The 20953-nt window shown below is 42.0% G+C and overlaps 2 protein-coding genes across 3 annotated transcripts; both read right to left on the reverse strand.

The window, feature by feature from the left end:
• Window positions 1–118: 118 nt before the first annotated feature.
• pcdhb (protocadherin b) lies at window positions 119–2707 on the reverse strand. Its single transcript, XM_031303490.2, has one exon. It carries the CDS (start codon window positions 2549–2551, stop codon window positions 119–121), a length of 2433 nt encoding a protein of 810 aa, XP_031159350.1. The 5' UTR covers window positions 2552–2707.
• Window positions 2708–7435: 4728 nt separating this feature from the next.
• Window positions 7436–14484, reverse strand: si:ch73-233f7.1 (uncharacterized protein LOC100537710 homolog). 2 transcript variants are annotated; one of them, XM_031303420.2, is made up of 4 exons: window positions 11612–14479; window positions 9045–9103; window positions 8723–8850; window positions 7436–8302 (listed from the first exon to the last, which is right to left on the reverse strand). In XM_031303420.2, exons 1-4 carry the CDS (start codon window positions 14132–14134, stop codon window positions 7980–7982), a joined length of 3033 nt encoding a protein of 1010 aa, XP_031159280.1. In that variant the 5' UTR covers window positions 14135–14479; the 3' UTR covers window positions 7436–7979. The 2 variants fall into 2 exon arrangements, with proteins under 2 accessions (XP_031159280.1, XP_031159281.1); XM_031303421.2 differs by lacking the exon at window positions 7436–8302 and having other exon boundaries at window positions 8768–8869; window positions 11612–14484.
• Between the last annotated feature and the right edge of the window lie 6469 nt (window positions 14485–20953).

The raw sequence follows: 20953 nt of genomic DNA on the forward strand, positions 1-20953 counted from the left end.
TTTCATACATTTTATGTGGATATAAAATGACCTATTTTGCAGATATCACTGAAAAGAATCGTCAGACTGATACAAATTTGTAATCTCGAAATGTCTAAAATGTTAATCAAAATGTCACCTAATATTGATATATGATAAAGATACAAACACGTGAACATTTGTTAATTACCTGCAGGGTAGAAGCTGCTGAGTCACTAGTGTCTGTCAGTCCTGTGCCTCTTGGTAAACTGGACACGATGTATCTGGAGCCCTTTGGCACAGGCTGTCTAACCACCAGCTTTCCTTTCCTGGTCTCTGCTAGAAACAGACTGTACCAGTAGGCATCGTTGGAGACCAGAGTGGAATCTGCGATGGTGGAGTTCCTCTCACTGATCACACTGTTCCTGCAGGGAGGAGCCGCTTTGCTGGGCTTGGGTTTCTGACACTTGAGCACAATGGTGACCAATATGGTGATCAGCAGGAGAAACGACACCGAGCCCAGACCGATGACCAAATACAGGTTTAGGTCTGAAAAGATGTCATATTCCAGAGGTACCTCAGTCATGTCAGAGTAGGCCTTAACGACAGTCTCCACTGTGGACAGCTTGATGGTGACTGTAGCAGAGAGAGCAGGCTCCCCGTTGTCCTTGGCAACAACAACCAGTCGCTGGTGGCGCGGGTCTCTGTAACTGAACATCCTCATAGTCCGGATCTCTCCGTTGTACTGGTCCAGACTGAACAAGGTGGCGTCAGTCACCTGGAGGAACTGATAGGTAATCCGAGAGTTGTGCACCGAGTCGGTGTCTAAGGCTATCACCTTGGCAACCAGAGAGCCTTTATCGGTGGATCTGGGGATCTTTTCCTCCACCACCGAGCCGTGCGCACGCCACGGAGAGACAATAACCGGAGCGTTGTCGTTCTGGTCCACAATGATGATGTGGACCGTCACGTTACTGCTGAGTGGAGGAGAGCCAGAGTCTCTGGCCTCGATGTGGAAAAGAAACTCCTTCTCGATCTCATAGTCAAACGTTTTTAGTGCGTAAAGATTACCGTTCTCTGGATTGATGGAGAACAGCATGGACATGGAGGTGTTGGCTATCTCCTTCTCTAGGATGAAATAAACTAGATACTGGTTTTCATGGAGGTCAGGGTCAAACGCAGTGAGGGAGCTGAGCAAGGCCCCAGGTGCGTTATTCTCCATTACACGTATGGTATAAAGTGGCTGAGGGAACTGTGGCGCGTTGTCATTGACATCTAATAGATGCACAGTGATTGTTTCGTTATCAGATAAAGGTGGCGTGCCTGCATCTGAAACAATCAGTGTAATGTCATATTCAGGTACTGATTCACGATCCAAGGGTTCAGACACTATGAGCTTGTAATGCAAGGGTCTATCTGATGATTTGTTTAGAATAAAGTGCATATGCTGATTTATGGATAGGCTTACGTTACCATTATCGCCTGTGTCTCTGTCACTTATGCCTACCAGAGCAATGACACTTCCTACTGGGATGTTCTCCTCCACTGTGTTTTTTACCGACTGTATGGTAATTTCCGGATAATTGTCGTTCATATCCGTCACGTGGACTACTACTTTACACTGCCCCAGCAAGGGATGTGTCCCTTTGTCTTTGGCCTCAATGTGCATCTCATAAAATTTCATATCTTCATAGTCAATAGTCCCCTTCACAGTTATCTCCCCTGTGTTAGGATTCAATGCAAATACGTCTTGTGTTTTTTCTGACGTGTAAAGGGTGAATGAGTACACTATCTCCGAATTTGGACCCTCGTCGAGATCTGTAGCGTTAAGCTTCATCACTAAGGTCCCCATCGGGGAATTTTCTGTCATATTAATTGTGTAAGTCTGCTTGTCAAACCGAGGAGGATTATCGTTTGTATCTTGTACTCTAACAATAATATTGGCAGTGCCGGAGCGCACAGGGACCCCGCCGTCCACAGCCGTCAGTACTAAATTATGAATAGCATTCTCCTCTCTGTCTAAAGACTTAGTCAACACCAAATCTACATATTGAGTTCCGTCACTGCCCGTCTGAATTTCGATGGTGAAATGTTCACTGACACTAAGTTTGTATGTTTTAATTGTATTTATCCCAACATCTGGATCCACTCCATTAGGCAGGGAGAATCTCTCTCCCGGTGTTGCCGATTCTGAAACGTCGAGCTCCACTCTGTCTCGTCGAAAATGTGGAGCGTTATCATTTATGTCCGTTATTCCAAGTTCAATGTTGAAGATACGTAAGGGGCTTTCTATTATAACATCAAGCTTTAGAAAACAGGAGGTGGTTTTTATCGGACAAAGATATTCCCTGTCCATCTTTTCCACGATATACAACTCCCCTGTCTTTTTATTGACATCTAGATATTTTTTGTTATGGAAAATGTCAAGTTTTACCTCTCGTTGTGCCAAACCTCCAGGCTCAAGTCCCAAATCCGCAGCGAGATTAGCCACAACAGAGCCCCTTTCCATCTCCTCCTCTATGGAGTACCGTGTCACAGACAAAGCGCTGGGCCATACTGCATACAAGACAAAGACAGTGGCCCAAAAATTCATAATTTCGTCTACAGGGAACAATACTCCAGATTCTGAAAACGTGTTGATTTTTTAAGATCAGAAAAAAAGCATCTTAGGACATGTCTTAGGGTCGTCTTGTTAATTCAAGCATAAAAGCACATCTCCCGAAAAGCTGTGTCCTAAACCCTTTACAAATGGGTGTGTCATGGCTACCAGAAGGGAGATGCATTATGCTTTAGTAGTCAACAGTGACACCATGTGACAGAGACTGTACATAGTGCAGAAACTATGCAGTTAGAATCAGCTTTGCTGGCCAAGAACTGGCCAAAATATGCTCTCACAGGACAGTGACATGTAGCAGGATTTACTCGTGTATTTTTTTTTATTTTTGTGGATCAAAATATCATATTAGAAATGAAGTTGCTGCTTCAACTTCTCTGTGTATTTGCTACAACTATGTATACAGTGTGACTACCATTTAACTTGTCTCTTTCAGCTTTTTTACTCATGACTTAGTACTAGAAATGTAGAGGTGCATATTCACAAGGGTTTTTTCCTCCTCAAACACAAAAACCCACCCACCACTCATCTTGTGGTAGCAAAACTAAAAGGAACACCTACAATATAATGTAATTCAATAACACCACAATCTACAGAATCAAAACCTACTGCGAGCTTAAGCAAAACCTATATAACAGTCTCAAAAAAGTAAATATCATAAGATTCCCAAAATATTTAATTATTGATTGCAGGGTTATCATATTAAATCGTATATTATAAGGTGTTCCTGTTAAGTTTGGCCAAACCCTCTGCTGCAATGCACAGCTTTTTTTCAGCTTTGTCTAATTGCATTTACCTGAATCGCTTGCTCATGTTGTTTTCTTAAAATTGGGGAAGATATATTGCATTTTAACTAACTTCTTTACACTGTTTGATTGTATTTCTCTGGCTTGGGATTTTCTCTGCTGTTGGGTGTGCACATTTATACACATTTGAAACAGAGGAGCCAGAGAAAATAAAAAAAATGGTTAAATTGGCTGCTTTTAATCCAACTGGAGATAACACAGGCTACAAAAACAAAGAAAGTGTTTACAATAAAAAATGGAACTGAAATAAAGTTTTTTTTCATATGACATATGACCAGTTCATCAGGAGCCAAATCTAGATCATCCTTGATCATAGTGAGCCTTATTATTAATATATATCTGAACCTCATATTGAATTTATCAACAACAGATGAACAAATCATTCTCAGCCTCAAAACTCTGAAATGCTACATACTATTCAAGAAAACCAACAGCAGCTTTAACCTAAGTAAACTGAATTTCAATTGCATTACATCTAGCTATGTAATGCAATTGAAATTCAGTTTACTTAGGTTAAAGCTGCTGTTGGTTTTTTTAATTCAAATAAATCAAAAAAATAGTATCCCTTTTAAGATTTCTTTTTGGGCTTTTATGGCCTTTCATTGACAGGACAGCCTGAAGACAGGAAAGGGAGAGAGAGGGGGGATGACATGCAACGTCGCGGGTCAGATTCAAACTTGGGCCGCTGCTAAGGACTCAGCCTATAGGGCCCAAACTCTACTGGATGTGCTAGAGGTCGCCCCAAATAAATATCATTTTTGAGCCTAGTGGTAACTTGCCGTTTTGGGGATCTAGATATACTGTGATGAGTGAGTTGATCACATCATCTTAATACATAATTAGACTTTTTTTAAAGGCCTGATGTCATCAGGCTGATGGCACCACACACACTGTCTGGAGCTTGTCATCATTCTTGTTTATGGCCAGAGTGCTGTTGTCTGAAATCATCCGTATTTCTAACAGCCTAAAAGAAAGGTAATGTCAGATTAACAAAAATTAGCAATTATCTTTACCATTATTATCACTATAATTTTACAAGATATAATGCTTTTTAACCCTGTCTCCATCTTGCTGTTTGATCATCCCAGATGGAGGCTGTCAAGCTGCTTAATGATGCCTGTTTTTTTAACATTCTCAAACCATCACATTCTAGTAACTTAAAATTCTAGAATTGTAACATTCTTGAACCAACACACTCTAACTGTAACATTATTTTTCAAAATCATTACCCTATACATTGAAAAGAGGAAATGTCTGTGGGGCACCTATTGTGGAAATAGGTGATGTGTGGGTTTTGTGTTTGAGGATGAAAACACCTTGTGAATATGCAGTTCTAGTAGTAAATCATTCAGTAAAAACATTAAATGGTAGTCACACTGTAGCTAAAATGCCCCAAATAACTGACTGAACTTTTTTTTTTTAGAAATCACTTCTTTGTTTACCATCTTTTAACCACCTTGTAGCTATGTTGGCTACTAGAAGCAACTATGATGCACTATGGCTGTTCTTCACTGATGTCAGCACAGATTACTTGATCCAAACGAACTAAGACCCACCAATTTCTAAATATAAAATATGGAAATGACTGCAGTGTAATTTACTTGTTAGCCTGATGTCAAATTAATTAATTGAGAACATAAGAACATGAGATTTCCAATTGGCACGCTATACTCAGTTTAATACAAACAAGGCACAACTGTGCAGTTTTTAATCTTCAAAAACATATAGCCGGACGGTTCCAGGAGATAATGGGTTGAGAACAGTTAACACATTTACTGAAATCAAATTAATTACAAATAAAACAAACTCTTAATCTTCAACCCAATTTGTATTACCTTCTTATGTCACTTGTTGGCAACAAAGCACCGGGTTGTGCTATAGTGGCTTAGCTAAAATCATTAATCATACTGTTGGCTGACAGCATCTGGGAAAGTTGTTCTTATGTCAATGAAGCCAATCAGAGCCTCTCTGTTGTTTGTGTAAGGCCAAGGTTATGAATCTGTAAACTCTTGTATGCCTTAAACACAAACATTTAGCACAACACCTGTAGCTTTCTACACACACACACACACACACACACACACACACATACACACCAAGTCTGTATTTGCACATATTTTCAGGATATTCATTTGCAAGCTGTAAATTGTGGATAAACATTTTTATGTGTCTGCTCTATTTTCATATATTAAAGTGAGATCAGAAACAGCTCTGATTTCATTAATAACCTATAATACCACTGACTACTGTTGCTTGTGGTTTCAGTCTGTGTGTCTGTCCCAAAAGAAAAGAACTAACTATGCCCCTCTATATTCCTCTGCCCCTTCTGCTTCCACTCTGCCCCCCCCCCCCCTCCCCCCCCAAACACAACCTGAGTTTTCAATGTAGAATGAATCAACCCTTCTTACCTAAGACTGTCTCAATGGTGTGCAATAATTCTTACTCAATGATGCCATCTGCTGGAGAGATCTGTTGCTAAGCCAGATGGTGCAAATGCAAATGCATGAAACATGGATGAATACAATTGCATCCAGTATTTTGATAAAAACCCGAGTACACCTGAATGTGGTCAATAATTCTGTCCCGCCCTACTCTGCCTCTGATTAGTGCTGATAGTAATAATACATTTATTTTTATAGCGCTTTTCTAAACACTCAAAGACCGTCGTTGGTTGGATTGGTTAGGTTTAGGGTAAGAATACCATGGTAAGCCAATCAGAGGCAGAGTAAGGCAGAGTAAGGCAGGACATTCCTTCGCCATCCTAGGAAACGCTAATTCGCCTCGATAACATTAAATCCAACATTCTGCACCAGTCTTCATTGAGTAGTATCATATGCGCCCTCTGGTGGACGACTGATGATATTGCAGTTGGCTTGGAAAGGACAACTTGGTCAAAACTATTTCAGCACCATGACCATGGACAGCTCCCAATGCAAATGACCAACATGGTTAAAGGATGGGAAGTTACAGTAGTTGCCATGTGCTGAGGATCATGTGGCTGTAACGGAAATGACTGTGAAATGTTATACCTTTTATTGACTATAATTTCACCAATGACAACACTATAATTGTATTACAATTTCACCAAACACGGAGTTTAAAAGATACCGAAATTTGTGTGAGCCTATTTGTTTGGTCTTCAGGTGATGACATATAGGACACATTTATTTGATGTTTCTGAATATGTTTTGTTTAATGATCCTAAAATAACTATTTTTTTTTAACTTTAACTTTAACTTAGAATAATCATACACCTCTATTTTTAGAACAGAACTTTATTCCTCACTCATCTGAAAGTAAGCCAAGCTGACCTAAATGCGGCTGCCCCTTCAGCCGTCCCTATAGATCACCTTACCGCAGAGGAGGTTAGCCTGCTCCCCTCCGTGCTCTCTACGGACACCCGTTTCCTTATTAACTAAATTATTTTCAATCTGAGCCACACGACGACCTAATTATTCTGCTCATTTCTGGCCAGTGGCCAGCTCTCATCTGTTGATGGTAGAAACTAATTCCCTGAGAAGTAAGATGTAAAAGGGCACAGAAAGAGAAGTCACAGGCCCTCTAGCTCACATCCAGGTGTGGCATTTGAGCTGAGCCCCCCTTCCCCTGATGCTTGTATTCATGTCCGTGGTCTTAATTAAAGTGATATTTCGAGAGAGAGAGAGAGAGAGAGAGAGAGAGAGAGAGAGAGAGGGGGGGGGAGAGGTTCTGTTTGTTCAGTTAATGAACTTCACTATTCTCTGCGGGCAAATGGAAATGCAAGCACTCCACTTAGCATATGTTAGCATTTTACTATGTTTATTCCTCGCTGTGGAAAACAGCTTACCAAGGCGAAAAGCTTTCTACCCTTGTAAGAGGAGCTGTTGAAATTTTTTTACCCCAAAATAATTGACTCAAGCTAATTAAACATAGATCTGGGGAGCTCACATTTAAATGCTTTATGGATGTAGATCGACCGAATCTGTGTTTGAGTGCGTGCATGTATCAGGGTATCAGGGTTGGGTTAGGCCTTGAGTTTTATGAATTAGCATGTTCAAGAGACATAAGGAAGACCATATGAAAAAAATACTTTATTTTCATAAATGTATACAGTACATGTGTGGGGAACCTCCCCTCTTTACAGTTGTCTGCATCATGTTGCAGCTTGCATATACATTATCCTACTATGTGTCATATTCACAAAAACTCTGTTAGCAAACAAACATACAAAAAGAAAACACCTTTTATTTTCATAAAATCAAAAATATAAATTCATAAGGATGTGCAAAAGTATTGTCCACTAATGCTTTTTCAAAAGATTTTGGATATAATTGCTGCTCCAGTTTGATTGTCTAAATAATAATAATAATAATAATAATAATAGGCAGACACATATTGACCATGTTACAGTTGCATGTCACATAAATAGCCGTCAGACTTCATTTCCATTCAGCATGTTTGCCATAATGGATTGTTTATTCATTATTTCTCTTTTGCAAATGCTCTGTATTTTTCATCCCACTTGTAAATCATTTGTTCATAAATGTATGTACTGAATGGTCTCTTCCTATTCATATGAGGTTATCCGTCATTTTAATCATCCATTCCAAGTCATTGAAAAGTCAGTCATTGTACAGGTCATTATTTATAATCGCAGCCTCTCCCTGGGGGGACATCTGAAGACGTCGCTTCTTGCCAAAGGTAGAGAAAGAATTGTGGACATCCAGCTCGCTTCGGGGTGCTGCGGGCCTCAGTGTGCAAAATCCTGATGGTGTCCCAGGGATGTACATATTGTGGTGGTAGTCAGGTGGTGGGTGTGGGGGAGGATGCGGGTGAGGGTGAGGGTGGGGTGGGATTGATGGCTGCTGCTGTTGGGGAGGAGGTGTGCACCGAGGAGTCCAGGGGCGAGCGGGGACCCCACTAGTTGAAGGAGACATCTTATAGTCTGTAGTATGACATAGATAAGAAGAAAGGAGAGGATAAGCAGCTACTTAATTATTCAATATTGACTTACGGCTGGAGTGTTATATTCATTTCAATAGCGCTTTTCTAAAACAAAGTTAAGTGCTTTGCAGTCAGGACAGTAAACAATGACAAGCAACAACAATACAAAACAGAGCTATAATGATGGGGTATGAATATAACCCTGCTTCTGTTAGTGGTATTGGAGATTGATTAAGTCTATACCAACAAACCAATTAAAGCAAAAACAAAGGAAAACAGATCTTATTACACAAACGCATGGATGTGTTCTGTGTTGTATAGAAAACTTGTGTTTGTGTGTACATAACATACTTTTAATGTATACGTAACCCTAAAGTGTTGAAGAAAGTTGTTTGTGGGCCACTCTTTGGCCTCTCTTTACCTTTCATCCCTCTCATGTGAGTACCCCAGGTCCAGTATTGTCCAGGCCCCATGGAGGTGACATAGTTTTCTGGGTCTGCATGCATTGCCTTACGCATGAGGGTGCCATCCATGTTGATAGAGTTATAACTGCAAACAAGATACCAGTCTGTAATGACAACGTACTTTACTCATATGTAAATGCAATATCTATATCCATTCTAACACAAGTGATCTTTATACAGGCTGTGTACTTCAGCTCATTATGTGAGCATTTTATGCTTTAGTACAATTGCTTTAATCTGGGTTGAAAAAGAGCAAAGGTCAAAGTTAAAAAATGGTACCTTTTAATGGAGGAGTTTTGATTCTTTGTGAGAGTCCAGTCTGTGTTTGGCTGCTTCAGCTGCAGGGAAAATAGCATGACATAATTAAATTTCAAAAAGAAAATACAAAATCCCCATGTATGCAATGCAATGTCACTGTCCAGGTCTAGTTTGAGAAATGTCTTTCTTCAAAATAAGTTTTAATCAAATCGGTCTTGATAACAAACAACGCCTGTTCATTCTATCCCCTTGGATCAGTGGAGGTCAGTGATAATTGACACGAGGAGCAGTCTATCTTTGTGCTTGTCCTGAAATGGAGACATGACTTTTTTCACATGGATCGCGGCTGCCGCCCTGTGGATGTTTGACTGAACAGCATTTTTAAGAGCAGAGATGCTGTTGCCTTCAGCTACAACTCGCCTGTCAATTTTGCTTTTATCGTCTGTGGCACAGCGTGAGAGGTGAATGAGAGCACCCGAGACATATTTATTCCGGCTCTGAGTCTCATAGTATGGATTCCACGCTCTATTAATTCCCTTAAAAGTTGTTAAAATGGAGAATGCGACGTAAGCGTATTATTATTCAAAATACACGTCCCGCCAACTACGCACAAAACCAATTAGAACCCCACCGGGATGAAACGAAACATGATTTTGATCTTCAAAGGAAACCGTGCCAGGGAGGAAATTAAGAAAATTACACACGTCATTGTTTTGTGGATTTTATGCATTATTTTTACATTAATATTTGCCTGATGCTCCTCGAGCAAGGTTTTTAATTAAAAGTCTCACAGAGAGCCTTGAAAAGTTTGAGGTCCTTGCAGCTGTATACACAACCCCGCACGCATACACGTACACGCACCTGTCCTGCGTGTCTTACACGCTTGAATGTGTGTTTAATCTCTCTTTTCACCTTCAATTCATCAACTTAAGCAGGCCTATGTACTTGCTTTGCGTAATGCTCAAATGGTTTCATTGAGATTTGTCTTTGAGGTTTAATGTGTCACTGACGACCTTACGACGACTCATATGGGTACGCTGAGGGACACCACCGGGTGAATTACGGGAACCAATTAACGACAGGAAGGACACATTCTCCTGAAGGAGCATAGCTGCAGGCAGAACAATCACCGTGACCTCGAAATCCCTCTTGTGGCCAGAGGTGCATGTGCCAGTGACTGGACTGACATTTCTCAGTCTGTCTGGTAGTGTCTGGTACCATGGCCCTGAGTCTTTGTCACTCTGCGTTTTGATGAAAACAGTGAGGCGACAATGAGCAACACGCACATATTTACGATCTACTGCCCCATCTATTAGAATTAGAAAACACTAGTGTAGACATCCTGCCTCTGTAAATTATCTTTCTCCTTGTCTCCTTCCTTCCCCCTCCTTCTATGCCCCCCTCCTGTCTTCCCCACCCTTGCTCGACAAATATGAAGCCACATCTCTCTGTTTCTCTCTCTCTCTCTCTCTCTCTCTCTCTCTCTCTCTCTCTCTCTCTCTCTCTCTCTCCTCGCATTCAGAGGACAACGTCGGGGCCGATCTACAGGCGGCCCACGTCTCAGTCCAGTCATGTCCTTGCACCCCCTTCTTCTCCTTGCCCCCTCCCCTCTCGATGTCCTCCCCTGTCTTCCCAAAACCGTCCATTTGCCATTTTTCATCAATAATGGCCACCCCCCCCCCTTGCGAATATGCCACATTGTGTGTAGTATAATGGTCCAGCCGTGCGTGTGCCCTTGAGGCATAGTTAGTGAGGTTATCTGTCCTATATTGTTAGTTTGAGGACAAGAAGGCTTGTCGCAAACCCGACTGGCAAAAAAAGAATAGTCTGAACCCAAGCAGAGGAATTCAGATAACTGCCATTCACCTTGTCCGCCCTATATATAACCTTGACTTTTTGTTTAAACTCAGGTAGATGGGCTGGGAGCAGGTATGTGCCCCCTCACTGCAAGAAAAGCACGTGCCAATGACACTGGATGATGTAATCTCCCAGGTCACAACCTATTATAATTAAGTTCATGAATTATTCTTCAAAGCTTTTTCCATGTGTAATTAATTTGCGAAAACGTGTCGTGAAGACACCTGCAAATGTTACTAAGACTGAACAGAGGACACAACTTGAACTACATCTCCTCTTCCTCTCACTCAGTAATTTAAATCTTACTTCAGAGATAAGACACGGTATGCGCACAGAATATGCTCCTTGCAAGATAGGGCTTTACACTTTCATTACCATGTCAATTAAAATGTAATCTCACATCGTCTCATTTCATTTACCCGGTGCAAAACATTACCATGGCTGCACAACAGGATAAAGTATTGCAATAATTATAAAAACAGTCGAGACAACATGCTGTGTAGCACACTTACTAAGAAGAGAGAGAAGAGAAGAACCCCGGTTTTGCTTTGCTCAAGTTGAGTTTAAATCTGTATGGCATGCGTGATTTGACCTTCATGGGAGAATGTCACAGTCTAGATACTTATCAGATAGAAAACTGAGATGGGTTTTGTTGTGGCAGTGAGTGAAACAGACGGATTTAAATGAACATAAGCTCTCGCGTCTTGTACTATACGTTGATTTCACTGTACCTCATTGGGAGTAGTTGCTCCGTTGTTCACAGATGCGCTCCGGCTTTGCGCGTTCCACGAGTTTTCTGCGCTCTTCGCTTCGTTGTTCCTCGGCGTGCTGCCGGGGCTGCACGGCTTCAGAAACATAAAGTCACTTTTGGCAGATTCGGGAGTCAGGCAGACTTTATAACAATATGACTGAGAGAGACTGCTGTTTCCATTCACCTCCATACAGTTCGTGGGGACTTTGGCCGCGGATGAAATCTGCAGGTTGAGGTTGGATTTTTTGAACACCTCCGGAGGCGGATCGGGTTGAAACCCCCCGCAGCAGCAGCAGGCGAACGGGGGGAGGTTGTACCCGCTGATGGTCTCCCTGTCCTTGTAGCATTTGACCACAGCCAGCACGATAATAGCCACAAGGAATATTAAAGATATTGTGCTCAGTGACACGATCAAGTAGAGGGCGAGGTTTGAGGGGGGCTGTGGGCTGAGTGTGAGGTCTCCGAAATCTGACAGCGACTCAGGCACGCTGTCCACCACTGTGAGGACAATGGAGACCGTCGCGGAGAGCGGCGGCTGCCCATTGTCCTTGACTAATATTACCAGTCTTTGCCTTGTTGCGTCTTTTTCCACTAGCCGGCGAATAGTCCTGATTTCGCCCGTGTACAGAGCCACACTAAACAGTCCTGGGTCTGTAGCCTGCAACACCTGATAGGACAGCCGGGAGTTTTGCCCTGCGTCCGCGTCTAACGCTGTTATTTTGGTAACCAGATACCCAGCATCTACTGACCGCGGAACCACCTCTGTGGCCACGGTGCCGTTTTTGGGCAGCGGGGATACAATAACAGGTGCATTGTCGTTCTGGTCCAAGACAAAGACGTTGACTGTGATATTACTGGCGAGAGGGGGGAAACCAGCGTCCTGCGCTTGTACCAGAATCTGAAAGTTTCTAAGTTGCTCATAATCAAAAGAGCGCAGTGCGTAGATATTGCCGTTGTCAGAGTTGATTGAGACATAAGTGGACACGGGCATGCCCTGAATCTGACCCTCGAGAATAGAATAAGACAGATAGGCGTTCTGATTAGAATCGGGGTCGAATGCAGTTACAGAGCAAATGGAAGCGCCCGGGGCATTATTCTCGGTCACATAAACTGTGTATGAAGGTTGAGAGAATCGCGGGGGGTTGTCATTAATGTCAGATACTAGAACGAGGATAGTTTTCCTGGTGGAGAGCGAAGGAGAGCCCAAATCTCGGGCTGTGAGGGTGATGTTGTACTCTGACACAGTTTCCCTGTCTAGAAACTCGCTTGTCACTAGAGTATAATAGTTTTTAAAAGATGAATGGAGCTGAAAGGGGACGTTGCTCGGAATCTGACAGTCAACGTTTCCGTTCTCTCCCGAGTCCCGATCCATTACACTGATAACAGCTATCACCGTGCCCGGTGGCGCGTCTTCCTGGACAGGAGTGGACACTGATGTGAGGATGACTTCGGGCGCGTTGTCATTCACATCTAGGATGTCTACCAGCACTTTGCTGTGTACAGCCACAGCCGAGGGTCCCCTGTCTTTTGCCTGCACATACAGCTCATATACGCTGGCTTTCTCATAGTCCACAATTCCCTTCACTCGGATTTCACCGGTGTACGGGTCCACGCTGAATAGTTCACGCACCTTGAGGGGTGCGTGCCCGCTAAACGCGTAGGTCACCTCCCCATTCGAGCCCTCATCCAGGTCTGTGGCGTTCAGCTTCAGCACCAGCGTCCCCCTCGGTGCGTTCTCCACCAGACTCGCCCGGTACACTGATCTGTCAAATACGGGCACGTTATCGTTTGCGTCTAACACTGTAATAGTTATCAGTGCTGTCCCAGAGCGTTCCGGTGACCCACCGTCAAAGGCAGTCAAAACCATTTCGTGCTTTTTCTGCTGTTCCCGGTCCAGTGGGGTGTCCAGCACGAGCTCCGCAAACTTGCTTCCATCATTGCGCGTCTGGATATTCAGTACAAAGTGCTCGTTTGCGCTTAGCTGGTAGGAACGCAGAGAGTTGGTGCCCACGTCCTGGTCCTGTGCGCTCTCTAACGGGAAACAAGAGCCTGACGCAGCCGACTCTGTGATGTCAAGATTAAACTCGCTCCATGGGAAACTGGGGGAGTTGTCATTCACATCTAAAATCTCCACTTCCACTCTGTACAGTTCTAATGGATTTTCAATTACCACTTGTAAGTGTAAAAAACAGCTCGGGCTTCGTTCACACAGCTCCTCTCTGTCTATCTTTTCGTTGACGAAGAGAATACCATTCTCCAAGTTCACTTCTAAATACTGCCTCTTTGCGCCGGAGACTATACGAAACCGGCGGGCTGACAGCTTGGCCACATCCAAGCCTAGGTCTTCGGCGATGTTGCCCACAAAAGCTCCATGCTCCAGCTCTTCTGGAATGGAGTACCGAATTTGCGCAAGAACCAGGTCCACTACACACGCACACAGAAGCAGACATACAACCAGCCCAGTCACCGGTACCCAACTGCCTTTGGGGAGTCTGTGATCCATTTCAGCGGTGTGCGTAAAATCACCTCACCCAGACATCTTTCGCCTCATAAAGCCATTCAACTGTAGCTAAAAAGTACATACAAACGCACAGACTGTCCCAAATAAAAAATCTTCAGATTTAAGTTTGTAACATCTATATGTACAGATAAGTTTACTGGATAGTTAAGCTGAGGGGACGGGAGAGGTGAGGAGAGTGAAAGCACCTCCCTCTCTCTCTCTCTCTCTCTCTCTCTCTCTCTCTCTCTCTCTCTCTCTCTGTGTTGTGCTCCACGCGCAACACCGGTGGTGTGTGAACGGGGGAGGCTCGCGCTTTGATTTTCCAGTGTATTAGACACTCGGAGGAGCTGGTGGGTAGGCGTGTGTGTGTGTGTGTGTGTGTGTGTGTGTGTGTGTGTGTGTGTGTGTGTGTGTGTGTGTGAGAGAGAGAGACAGAGAGAGAGAGAGAGAGAGAGAGAGAGAGGGGGTGGGTGGACGTAGCTTCTAGCAGCTCCGTATTGGAGGACACTGACGCGAAGTGCGACTCTAATTACTGGAGACATTTAACCCTTTCACATCCTCATCTCTGTTCCTCTGACCCATTAAAGAGACGACAAGGCGTAAATTTGACACCAGACGTCAGAGCCAGATTTGGATTAGGGGACAAATTGTGTTGTGGGTATCGTTTTCTAGGCTACATTTAACAGATGAAGATGGACAAGGATTTGTCATGGTGACCACATTGCCCTACAGGCCCAGGATGGCAGTGGTAGCGAACATTATTTTACCTTGATTTGTTGTAACCTCCATTATAGCTACTAGCCTAAGCGCTCAGTCGCTGTGCCTTGCAACACATTCTCACCCCCAACTCGTCAACATACAAACGGGCCAGTGGCCACTGCCAGTAGGCTCCTGGGATTATATGCTTTTTAATGAGAGCTCTTTGAAGATGAATGCCCACATTGCAAAAACAGTCCTATTCATTAATCATCACACACGAAATTGGGTTTTACAAAAACAACCTTTGATGGGTCAGGATATTCAATTTCAATCAATATTTAAACGAGTGTGAGCTACATGCTGCAGCTTAAATTAATACAGTGACAATCAAAGCGATACTCTTATACAAATGCGCGTTACACGACTTTCATTTACTTAAGTAGGCCTGAACATGTATCAACATAATCAACGTAAAAGCAATGTCATAAAGCCGTAATCATACTTGTCTCTAATCAGGTATTATAGTTGGGATTAGATAAATATCCCATAGGTGATGTGTTTACAGTTTCAGATGACAGAAAGAGGAGAGCATGAAGGCTGTTTTCGGGGACTCAAATCTTTGACTGTAATAAGTGCCTTCAGTAGATTAAAGTACTACCACTGAGCAGTGTAGTTTTTATAGGACAAAGAGGACAACTCGGGCCTCTTTAGAGTGCGGCACATGTTTGTTCAGATCTAATCTTTTTCTGTTAATCCTGGTCAGTTAGACAGCCACTGAACAACAGCAAAGAGAGGGAAAGAGAGAGAGTGAGAGAGAGAAACTAAAGGATGCCTTTGTGAATTCGGGTTCGTCTCCAGACAGACACGAGTGGCATCCTAATGTAAAACGGTGGCTTGAAATCTGAAAGTCTCTTCTTGGGACTGACGACACAGCCTTGGCCTCCGGGCAGCGCTGAGCTTGTTAGCTACCAAAAAAGATGAAGAAAGCGAGTGGGAGATGAGAGAGAAATAACAAGAAACAAACATTTCGACTTCCTAGGGTCAGCCTTTTCTTGTACACTAGACGCTACATTTTCTGGTTAACTGCCCCCAAAACCTCTGTCGAAAATTGTGTTGATGGTTGCTCCTCTGTGAGAATGTTTAGGGAAACCAAGCGTCGTTGATGTCTATTGTTGTTGTGAACTTTTCCCTTGAAAACTAAATCAAACGGGGGTAGTGGGAATAATAATTCAGATTGGAGAGTGGTTGTTTCTGACATTTCTCTTTTAAGAGAAGAATAACTTTAGGATTCAGGGAATGGGGGTGGGATGTGGTTTCTGTATATTTCATGCTCAGTCTGGTATTTAAAGGTTAATAACTAAGGTCACGATTTATTTCTTAATAAAAACGACATACTATTAAATGATTTAAGTGATCATTATGGAATAAGATGTTAAATAATAAGTATCACTTATACTTTCCTTGGCACAAAAAGTGTCCTCCGACCTGTCTCGTAAGCAGCCCCCGAAGTGCAACACCCTCCCCTTTTCAGGAAAAAACTAAAATCCTCAGGTTTAAATAAGCAGAAAACACAATCTGCTTGCAGACTTAACCTCAAGCAGATGGTTAAGCTTCTCCAGAAATGATTACATTTCTGGAAAAGAAAAAAATCACCACCACCAGTTCCATTGCTTTCCTCTTCTTTTTAATTAACGGAGTGAAGGATTAGTGGGCAGCTATCCGGGATCAACCGTTCTCCGACGGAAGAATACAAATGTTTTGTGATAAATAATCCCAAAGCATTCCGGCCAGCGGTCCCTCGGTGCCTGTTACATTAACATGCATTACACGCAGCATTAAGCCGGTCTCACCCGCCCCTATCGCCTCGCTCACCCCATTGTCCGACAGAAAGACAGCCATTACTTTCTCTGAACTACCGCTTAACAGCCACCTGGTGGATCATGGATGGTAAAGGACTAATGGTAGGAAACTTTTCATGTTTTCTTTCACATGCTCAAAAGTAAGAAGTAGGCTATATGTTTCAATTTTTAAGGGATTTCAAGTTGAGCAGGTTTTATTTGACCCCAAATGTGCACATGCGAGGCCAACTAATTCATTTCACTTCGTTTGTGATCGTGTGGCGCCATCTACTGGGTACTGCCCGACAGTGTAACAATGTGTGGAAATAAGTACGGCTATTGTAATCTCAGTGGCATCACAGCAACAGGGTGCTGAGCAATTGAAGGGCCCCGTTAAAAAAGAAAAGTTTCGTTTCTTTTACCTTATCAATACAAATCATAATTAACTTTATTGGTCAAGTACGTTGACTCAAAGAACATTTGAATCAGATTCTAAGTACAGCGTGCAGAGGACACATTTAGAGGAAGATACATATAGACATACAGCTAAACAAATATAAAACAACACAAACATGTATAGATTATAATGTATCCAATATATTTTACAAGCAAGTGACAGTTATAACAGAAATATCCAAACACAAAATGTTATTTATTTTTTTATCTTTTTGCTCAGCCACTAAAGAGAGGATTACTCCGGCATCAACTGTCATCCATATAAAACACACAATGCACAATACAATCATAGAATGCCATTCCATACATAACAACATACAGCTGCCCTTCATAATGTTGAGTTTTAAACTTACATCATGACCTGCCTATGTAACCACTATAGTTTGAGTCAGGATTTTTAAACATAAACACATGTCATAATATCAACTCCACTCATCAACCACCAGTTCATGGGGCTTCATTGTGGAAACCAATGCGTTTCAGCCTACAGTCTTCACCAGGCTCATTTGGGAAAATATACTCAAAGTGCCAATATTTAAAAACATATCATATCCGATATACAATACACTTTAAACATCAGGGCATTTATACATAGGCTACATATGACTACAAAATGAGTTCAGCATGTGGGGTGTTTTGCTGAGAAAGTGAGGATGAAGTGTGTTACCGGTGCTGGATGTGACAATTAGTCTACACAGCAGGCTATGTCAATTTATGTGAATAAATAAGATAATAATATAACCCCTGAAGGGGTCCCCTCCCAGAACATGCCTCTTACAAGCACTTAATATTAAAAAAGAAAATCGGGGCAAAAACGCATTAAAAGCTAATTAATTGACATTTCCCGAAGCACATATCAGGATTTGTCAATTAATTCTCTGCCGTTGACACTTTGTCACCATCAGAGGCCATTGTTTATTGTCTGTAGTGTTTTGGGTCTTTTTTTTTTTTTTTTTTTAATCTGTGGTCTTAGTGCGCCATCTACCGGATGTTGATCGGCATAACATCTACGGCCAAAACACCATACAGTGCAACACTGGATTGTACTGTATTTCTACTGTAATCAAATGTATTGTCAGATCCAGTAACCTGAGTAACCGGGCAGCTATCCTCTAAAGCTTTACCTTTATTATATCTAACACTATTATTTCTATTATATCATCATTGTAATGTTTTATTGTTGCATTATTTATTGGTGCGTATTGTACAGACGTATGTATTGTGTTTGTTATTAACCTTCTTTGTAGAGGATAACTTTATAACATATGTGGTTTTATTCTATTTTTAGGATTAACATCTGGTGGGGGACATCTGATATAAATTATCTCTTGAATTGTCTTTCGTTGAAAAACGACATTAAACTAGACAATCAGCAGTCGTTTTTATGTTTTATGTAGTAGCCTCGCCCGTTATAAAAAATAGTTTGTTCATTTTTTTTTATTATTATTATTATTATTGTGTCAGAGTAGGCCTATGCAATAACAGTGGGCTTATGGCAACTGGAAAACAGGACTTTACCAGACAGCTTAGAGAATCAGAATGGACTGCTTACAATCCGGTTTAAGTGCTTCAAATAATCAGCTAATTTGATAAAGTTCTGATCGTTCTAGCTACCTTATATTTCAGTACACAATAGCCTACATTTTTACTTTAACCACTTGATAGACTGAGCTACCTCACTTTAAAGGAATCGTATTCATGTGTTGGAGAGCACCAGGTTAAATCCATGGTAACATGTTGGGCCACACAGCAACCTCTTGTGCTCCCAGTGTGTCTGAGCTGCTCTCACCCTTAACCAACACGTCCATAGCACGAACTAAAGTGACATGTTATTTCTAGGGAGGATAAATCGCAATCAGAACAGTGGAAATGTGTTTTATTTCTTATATAATTTATATTTACACAAACATCACGTGGTGGTTCATAGTGTGGGTTTAAGATCCTAAAATACCATAACGCAATCATAGTAGATTATTTCTTCGCATATATAACTTTTTATTGGGATAATATGGGTTTTAGCTTGTATTCCTGAGATAAAGAGTCTAACAGAAGTATCCAGAGTAACCATTGAGCTAAACCGCTGCAACGGAATTAAGAATACAGCTTCTATAAATAATGAAACAAGTTACTGGACATGCCGATGATAGTCTGTTTTAAAGTTCAATTCAAAAGCAAGCAATGCGTGAATGTTGAATAAACACGAGCACATTTACAAAGAAACAGAAAAGTGAAATTAAAAAAAATAGGGATAACGCGGCTGGAAGCGGACCGACATGTGCTTAACTTCCTGAATAGGTAACGCTACCACAGCTTTGGTCTATTGTAATACCTGACTGATGATTCATAAAAAAATGAGCAGAGACATTCAGTAGAGGATCATCTTATTAATTTCGCCACAATAATAAAGAAACCAAAATCAAGACTTTAGAAAAGGCCTTTATTCCTACTCAATCTCCTTTATTTTATTATTTTTGTAGTCCTACGAAATACCTATTCTTAAAAGGCGCACGTGACTGAATCTGACTGTCTACTGCCAATGTGTATTTTATTTATATTGCTCGGCATATTCCGCAATTCTAATGCCCGGATTGAGTTTTGAATGACGTCATCTTCTTAGGAAAGGAATAGGCGGGTTGTCACGTTGACACATACAATCCACTAGGAGGAGCTAAAGACCAATAAAAGACGAGCCAAAGTACAATTTCCACCTATCTCTCTGTCTGTCTGTCTGTCTGTCTGTCTGTCTGTCTGTCTGTCTGTCTGTCTGTCTGTCTGATAGACACACATGGATTTAGGCCCACATATATGATGAAGAACGTGCTCTTGCCATAATGATATTTAGGCCTATAGCCTATATTATACATACATTATATATTTTTATGTTTTCCATGTGTTTGTTTGTGTGTGTGTGTGTGTGTGTGTGTGTGTGTGTGTGTGTGTGTGTGTGTGTGTGTGTGTGTGTGTGTGTGTGTGCGTGCGTGTGTGTGTGTGTGTGTGTGTGTGTGTGTGTGTGTGTGTGTGTGTGTGTGTGTGTATGTGTGGAGGTGAGACAGAGGGAGGCAGAAGGCAAAGGGAAGTGAAGAGACAACAAAACACAGAGACGTGATAAAAGGAAGGGTGACTTCCATCTGCAATTAGCTTCACCTCATCACTCTCCACAGTTTCCATAATAACCTGCTGAACTCTGTCCAATGTGTCTCCACAATATCTATCAGAGCAGACAAAGAAAAAGAGAGATGTAAGGGTGAGAGGAACGGTGGGAGGCCACGTGAGATAAAGAGATAGGTGCAAGAAATCATGGGGGAGGAAGGCAGGTGAGAGGAGATAAGAGAATACATAGAAAGAAAACACAAAAATGTTAGAGACACACAGTAGCAGAAGTGGTGAAGTGATAGAAAAATGAAGAGCGGGGATAGGGGAAAGGAGAGGGAGGAAAAAGAGGGAAAGAGAGAGAATAGAGGGTTTCGTCCACATGCTCCTCAGCTGTGTAAACTGAAGGTCTCTGCTGCTTCTCCGATTCCCCCAAAGAAGGGGGATATTTATAGGAGGCTGGCAGTGGCAGTAAATGGACCCTTGCTCTGTCACACCCACTAATATTATTATTATTATTACTTTATATGCGCAAAAATGGAAAATGTCAGCAACCTGAGAGGCCTTTAGAGACAGTACGTGCATGTACTGTGTCTCACTCCCTGTAAATGCATGTGTGTGTCTGTGTCCTCATGTTCGTGAGAAAGTGTCTGTTAGTGAGACAAAGCATTTATATGAAAAGAGAGAAGCAAGAAGACAGAATTAGAGGGAGTACAGAAAAACAGGGAGAAGTTGGCAT

The sequence above is a fragment of the Sander lucioperca genome, chromosome 1, assembly GCF_008315115.2.
Source record: "Sander lucioperca isolate FBNREF2018 chromosome 1, SLUC_FBN_1.2, whole genome shotgun sequence".
Classification (NCBI taxonomy): Eukaryota; Metazoa; Chordata; class Actinopteri; order Perciformes; family Percidae; genus Sander; species Sander lucioperca.

What these genes read in the sequence shown, in the direction of transcription:
- pcdhb (XM_031303490.2), bottom strand. Translation starts at nt 2,551, where the DNA reads ATGAATTTTTGGGCCACTGTCTTTGTCTTGTATGCAGTATGGCCCAGC.
- si:ch73-233f7.1 (XM_031303420.2), bottom strand. Translation starts at nt 14,134, where the DNA reads ATGGATCACAGACTCCCCAAAGGCAGTTGGGTACCGGTGACTGGGCTG. An exon ending in GAGCAACTACTCCCAATGAG is followed by an intron (nt 9,104 to 11,611) that starts GTACAGTGAAAT and finishes TTTTCCCTGCAG; the next exon opens with CTGAAGCAGCCAAACACAGA. An exon ending in TCACATGAGAGGGATGAAAG is followed by an intron (nt 8,303 to 8,722) that starts GTAAAGAGAGGC and finishes GTCATACTACAG; the next exon opens with ACTATAAGATGTCTCCTTCA.